Source organism: Phaseolus vulgaris, chromosome 5 (assembly GCF_000499845.2).
Source record: "Phaseolus vulgaris cultivar G19833 chromosome 5, P. vulgaris v2.0, whole genome shotgun sequence".
NCBI classification, from domain to species: domain Eukaryota; kingdom Viridiplantae; phylum Streptophyta; class Magnoliopsida; order Fabales; family Fabaceae; genus Phaseolus; species Phaseolus vulgaris.
In genome coordinates, this window is record NC_023755.2 from 5,489,071 (window position 1) to 5,496,144 (window position 7,074).

The 7,074-nt window shown below is 30.3% G+C and overlaps 1 protein-coding gene across 4 annotated transcripts; it reads left to right on the top strand.

Moving 5' to 3' along the window:
• Positions 1-3,813: 3,813 nt before the first annotated feature.
• Positions 3,814-6,394, top strand: LOC137834972 (myb family transcription factor IPN2). Of its 4 annotated transcripts, none has more exons than XM_068643251.1 (6): positions 3,814-4,303; positions 4,435-4,511; positions 4,674-4,740; positions 4,856-4,922; positions 5,119-5,161; positions 5,373-6,394. In XM_068643251.1, exons 1-6 carry the CDS (start codon positions 4,126-4,128, stop codon positions 6,054-6,056), a joined length of 1,116 nt encoding a protein of 371 aa, XP_068499352.1. In that variant the 5' UTR covers positions 3,814-4,125; the 3' UTR covers positions 6,057-6,394. The 4 variants fall into 4 exon arrangements, with proteins under 4 accessions (XP_068499352.1, XP_068499350.1, XP_068499351.1 ...); XM_068643249.1 differs by having other exon boundaries at positions 3,815-4,303; positions 5,092-5,161; XM_068643250.1 differs by having other exon boundaries at positions 3,827-4,303; positions 4,674-4,731; positions 5,092-5,161.
• The last annotated feature ends 680 nt before the right edge of the window (positions 6,395-7,074 follow it).

Consider the following 7,074-nt stretch of genomic DNA (forward strand, 5'->3'; position numbering starts at 1 on the left):
GGTCATTCGTAACGTGTACCATTCATAAAAACCATGACAATACAAAAAATATATCGGGGCATATTTCTTTGGATCACGTTGGATCTAAGAATTTTGTGAAGCTACACTAAAAAATAATAATTTTACTGATGTATTATTACTCATGGATCCAAATTCATAGGTAAATTTAGCATTACCTACGGATATTATCCATGTATCTGAATCTGTAAGTAAATTCAGTATCACCTATGGAATATTAACCATGAATTACCTACGAATTTATATTCGTAGATATATTCAATATTATAATTAATATAAATATTTATATTAACATTATTAATAACATTAACAATATTAATAATTTAAAAAATATTCTTATAATGATTTGGATTCTCTATCTGGATGATATGAAGAATAAGAAATTATGCTCGTTTTCAGCAAAAGATCTCTCTTCATTTTGCTATTACTTCTATTAAAGATTTCATTAGGCTTTTTGAAAATATTTATAAAAAATGATGAAGAATGATATTTTGGATTTTAATATTCTTAAATTCTTTGGTATTAATACTAGATATAACCATATTCTCAAGACGATTTAGGTTGTTTGAGATTTTCCTCCAATTAGTTGGATTAAAGTGAATACAGATGAAGCTTCAAGGGGTTATCCAGGTAGGATTTCTTGTGCAGGTATTTTCAGAGGTAGTATGAGTGAATATATTGACAACTTTTCTTCTTATCTTGGTGTGTAGTCGTATTTGTTTGCTGAACTTGTAGGGGCTATTCTTGCTTTTGAAGAAGCTCAAGTTAGAGGTTACAATCATTTATGGTTGGAAAGTGATTCTACTTTGATTTATGATGCTTTTGAAAGTAATCTTTTTGTCCCATAGACTCTCAGGAATAGGTGGAATAAATGCCTTGGTTTCTGTCGGAGTATTGCTTTTAAAGTCTCTCATATCTTTAGATAAAAGAATCATTACGCAAATAAGTTAGGCAATATAGGTTGCCCTCATCATCTTGATTGGGTTTGATATTGCAGTTTGCCTCTTAGTGTTTATCTCCAGTTCTTTCATAATAGGTGTAAAATTCCTATGTTTTGCTTTTCTTAGATTTCTTGTGTTTTTCTTTGTATATTTTTTCTTTTTATAATATTTTTCATATAATGGTAGATGATTATTGAAGTCTAGAGTGTCAACCTAACTGAGATTTCAGATTTCATATTGATGTTTAACTTAAAATTAAAAAAAAAATTAAAAATTATTCTTATAAATTAATATTATCAATAATATTAATAATAATAATATAATAATAATATAATAATAATAATAATATTAATAATAATATTAATAACAATATTAACAATATTAATTACATTAACAATAATATTAAAAAAATATTAATAATATACCAATATTAATAATATTAATGGTATTAATAATATTAATGATATTAATGATATTAACGATATTAACACTATTAATAATATTAATAATATTAATTGTAATTAATATGAATAATATTAATAATATGCGTAATATTAATAATATAAATAATATGAGTATATTATTAATATTAATATTAAGATTAATAATTAAAAATAATAATCGAAACTAATATTTATATATAATAATCATAAATAATAATATTAAATAATAAATACTAATAGTAAATGTAAATAATAATAAAAGATAAAAAGAATAATGAAAAAAATTTAAGAAGGATATCCAAGATTATCTACAGATTTATCTATGGACTAGAGTTTGTATATATTATTTAAGATTAAAGTTGGTGGATATTACCTACAGACCTAAGTTGATGGATAATATTTACCGGTTTAGAGTTGATGAATATTACCTACGGACTAGATTTTGTGGATACTCATAATACTAATAATGCTAATAATTTTTTTTAGTGTACTTCGTGTAATTTTTATATAAGGATTGAAGTATCCCTTATATACTTCTATTTATTAAATTTTTATTTTTTAATAAAAAAATTATACTTTGTTTTTTCTTATTTATTCGTTTGATGTAATAAAAAGATTGTGCAATCAATTCATTGTATAATAAATATAAAATTTCCAGAGTTAGGTAAGAATAATTTAAACAATGTTAGGCTCATTAAAATCAATTTTAAATTTTGAATAACGTAAGTTCTGCAAAAAGCAAAAAGTTAAAATAGTTTTTACTGTCTTTGCATTTTCATCCTTTTTCTTTCTTTGCTTTTATAACGAGTTCTATTAGAAGAGTACCTGTCAAACAAAATAGTTTACGAATCCTTTCCAAACATTAACCACAGAATGAGTAATCGTGGTTTGAATTCTCAGCATCTTGATCCACGATCGGATCTTAAGCTTTTGGAATCAATTTAAAAATTCACAAGGAAAAGAAACGAATGTCTTCAATGGAAGTGGGTAATAAAGCATATATTATTATTAATAAAAAAAGTAAATTATAGATTAACATTATTGGCCTATTATTGAGTTATTAATTATTAATTACTATTTAGGATATGTCTCACCCAATTTTTACAAAAGCTTTAAGAAAGAAAAATAAAATAAAATTTTATATAGGTTATTCTAGAAACTAAAAAAAAAATTGGTTTCTAAATTAGTTATCTAATTAGCAATCAAGATTTTAACTACCAATTATTTAGATACTAAATTTGGTACCAAAAACTTTGATTGCTAATTAGATATCAATTTAGAAATCATTTAAAAATAATAGAAATTAATTTAGAAACCAAAAAATTATTTAGTCCTTAAAATGGTTTCTAATTTAGTCACTTTACCAACTAATTATTTTTTTTTCTAAAATTAGTTTCTATATCATGATTTTCTTGTACTGAATATATCAAAATTCAAAATAAAAAAATCATAAACAAACCACAAACACATATCTCCGACAAATAGATTAATTTAAAAGACTCCTCTTTACAACTAAATCCCAACATTGTATTAGATATTACTAAAGAAAATTATGTGGTGGAATTGTATGAATAAATATACATGATAGAAGAATTAATTGATTAAACAAAAATATTAATTTAGTACTCTACTATATTTTTAATCACACATAAAATTTTTGAGTTTGTCCAAATATTTTTTTTATATGTAATAAATCTCGTGCATAATAAAAAAAAAAAATTAAGATTAAAAAACTGTTTTTAACACTTTCAACAAAGGCAATATATTTGGCACATTTAACGTTGTTAATTACTACAATTCCATGACATTAATTCACGCTACCCTAATTGTGATGCATGTACACTACAAGTTATATATATATAGTTTCATATAAATTTTTAACTCCCTGCAAAATTAATTAGAGGACATGAAATTAATTACATTTTTAGATAAGGAGTTGTTAATCAGGTAACTGATCCCAGTGGATCTTATTCCAATGAAGATCAAACCTAAAATACAAAAAAATTCTGTGAAATATATGATTGAGAACTTTTCCTTGGTAATGACATAAAGCCAGTGCTTTCTATTATTACCAATGTAGCTGATAGGCCATAGATGGGTTCGTACTAATTATTATGCTAAAAAGGGTGTCGTACCACGAAATGCCCCATGCATACATAAACTGCCAAATATGAGATTATATGCATAATGCATGGAGCAGGCAAAACATATAGTTGAATTCATATAGTATAAGAGATAGTGGACCAAATTTCAGTTCATAATATTGTCCATCATTATCATTGCATGATCAGGGTCTCCCTCATGATGCCTCCAAAAGCTCTCTATCTATGCATACAAAATTTAATAAAGGGTATCTCTCTTTGGAATGTAATAAATTATACGTGTTCATTATATATAGTAATGAAGGTTAAAGAGAGAGAGAGAGAGAGTGTGTGTGTGTGAGGTGTCTTTTAACAAAGGAAGGTCTGCATGTTGGAATAATAGGGTAGCTTTATTTTATTTTATAAAGAAATTTGACATATTGAATACATATTCTTTTAAGTAATGCTAGCTCCTTCCATTGTGCTTTATACCTGAGGAGGTAACCAAAGCCGTTCACACCCTTCTCTCTTCTTCAAAACGCACCCTATTCTCCCTATTTTGCATCGCATTTGTTCTTGAATCTCTGCAGTATTCCTCCTCAGAGCCTCTCATCAGAGAGAGAGAGAGAGAGAAAGTGAGAGATGGAGAGAATGTTCCCTCCCAAGAAGCCCTCAACTATGAATTCTCATGACAGACCCATGTGTGTGCAAGGAGACTCGGGTCTTGTCCTCACCACTGACCCAAAACCTCGCCTCCGTTGGACTGTTGAACTCCATGAACGCTTTGTTGATGCTGTTACTCAGCTTGGAGGCCCTGATAGTACTCTTCTCTCCCTTTCTCACCACACTTTCCCTCTTAACATGTGCTTATATGCATATCTATGTTTGGATGATAATATGATCTCAATGATAATTTGAGTAATCATATGTTTGTGTCTTTTTAATTTGCAGAGGCTACTCCTAAAACCATCATGAGGGTTATGGGTGTGAAGGGTCTCACCCTTTACCACCTCAAGAGCCACCTTCAGGTTTGATCAATACAAAACCATATTTCATGCTTTTAATTTTGCTTTATGTTTTGGGAACACTTTTATGACACTGCCAATGTCTCGTGCTGGCTCGATGTTTCTCTTTCTTTTCGTTTTTTCTTTATCTTTAATTTTTTTTTTCATTTTGTTGTCTGCATTTAGAAGTTTAGGCTTGGCAAGCAGCCCCACAAGGAATTCAATGATCACTCGATTAAGGATGGTATGAGAGGTGACTCTTCTTTCTAGGGTTCCTCAATGTTTTTTTGGGTCTGAAACTTTTCTGATCTTTACACTTCATGATAGTTCTTTTTATATTGAGTAAATCTTTTTTCACTGACATGCAGCTTCGGCTTTAGAACTGCAACGAAATACTGCTTCCTCCTCAGCCATGATTGGCCGCAACATGAATGAGTATGCCTCAGTTCTTTCATCTAAATCTGTTGACTCAACTTGCATGCAAAACGATTTTGAACAGAATAATTTTCCACCTTCGCCTGAGTTTTTCTTTTGATTCTTTGCTGGGCCGTGGGGGGATCCGGGTTTTCTTGTGGAATGTATGTGTGAACACTGTATGAAACAGTAACTCACACATGGTTGATGCGATTAGGATGCAAATAGAGGTGCAGAGAAGATTGCATGAACAACTTGAGGTAATTATAACTCTATTACCCTTGCAGGATGCTTAAATAAGTGCATATCTGGTTCAACTTATTTTGAGGAAATAATGGTTTATTTTTACTTAGAAATATTTTTGAAAGTAAATCATTATTCCCTCCAAACATGCACTGATTGGGTCTCCAAGTCTCTATTTTAAATGGACATATATGTCTGTACATGGATTTAGGTGTATCTATCTGGCAGGTTCAAAAACACCTTCAGCTGAGGATTGAGGCTCAAGGAAAATACATGCAGAGCATATTGGAGAAGGCTTATCAAACACTTGCTGGTGAAAACATGGCATCTGCGGCCACTAACTTAAAGGGTGGTATTGTACCTCATCAAATTCCTGACATGGGGGTGTTGAAGGAGTTTGGTTCCCCTCTCGGCTATTCTTCTTTTCAAGATCTTGAGAATATTTATGGTGGTGACCAAATTGACCTTCAGCACAACATGGAGAAGCCACCCGTTGATCATGGATTTATGTCAATCAATGATAGTTTGTGTCTGGGGAAGAAGAGATCCAACCCTTACAGTGGGAGTGGGAAGAGCCCTTTGATTTGGAGTGATGATCTCAGGCTCCAAGATCTGGGAGGGCCAGCCTCATCTTGCCTTGGTCCTCAAGATGACCCTTTCAAAGGCGACCATATTCAGATTACACCACAAGGATCATTGGATAGAGGCAGCACTGACATTGATCCCATGTCAGATATCTATGACTCAAAGCCTGTGCTTCAGGGTGAAGCTGTAGTGGGGGAAAAAAAGTTTGACACATCTATGAAGCTTGAAAGGCCATCACCAAGAAGAGCTCCTCTTCAGGCTGAAAGGATGAGTCCTATGATCAGCACTGGTACAATGGCACAAGGTAGAGGATCACCATTTGGGTGAGTAAGAATTATAGTTTTAACTAGATCATTTGGTTATGTTATGTGTAATTGGTGACTTGATGTGAAACTCTCTTAAATAGTACCATAGGGTTTTTGAATTTGGTCTTGGAAATCAGCAGTTCTTACGAGGGTTATTTCCTCCCTCAAGCACTGTTATGTGGTGGTATAATGCCTTTTGCATGGCAAATTAAACCAAAGTCTTATTCTGACAAATATAATTAGAGCACGCATGAATGTGCTTGAATGTGAGCATTCTCACTTGTAGCTTTTACAATATTTTGCAATGTTCCGTTGCTTAGTGACTGGTTTAATGCTGAATTTTGTTTACAATTTTATTAATTCATCTTCTTCTGCTGATGATCACTTGTTAGATCTGCATGTGTTGTTGGGATGGATGAGATTGGAAGCAAGCAATAAACTTTTCTTCTTTTTATCACATTCATGGTTTCTCTTTGTATCTTATTCCTTCTTGGACCCACCTTTATTTTTTTTAGTCTGACATCATATGTGAAACATTCTATGCGTCACTATTAAGCAATTTTTTTCCTAGAATACTTTTTCTTTGTATTGAGAGGTGACACGTGTTACGTTAATATTCACATAGAAAAGTTCCATCCAGTTCCTGTAATAATCAACTGTGCCAAACAAATCATATTATGGAAGCGGTTTACTAGTACAATAAGAAAAAAGCATAATTGATAAAATAAAATAAAATCTAACTAAAAAAATTAGAAATAAGAATGCGATCAACATATTTATATAATAAAACTAATAATTTTCTTTTCAGATAAAGATAAAATACATTAGAAGAATAAGGGGAAATTCAATCATTATACAACGAAATATGATTTATTATACATATATGTGTATATATATATTATAAATCATGACTTAACCTTTTTAACGGTTACTAAATAATTTTAAGTTAGTTGATACAAGTTAGTTAGTTACCTAATGATTGAATCAAATCTCTCGGGAAAAATGAAAAACAACCGAAACATGTTTTAATTTAAATTATT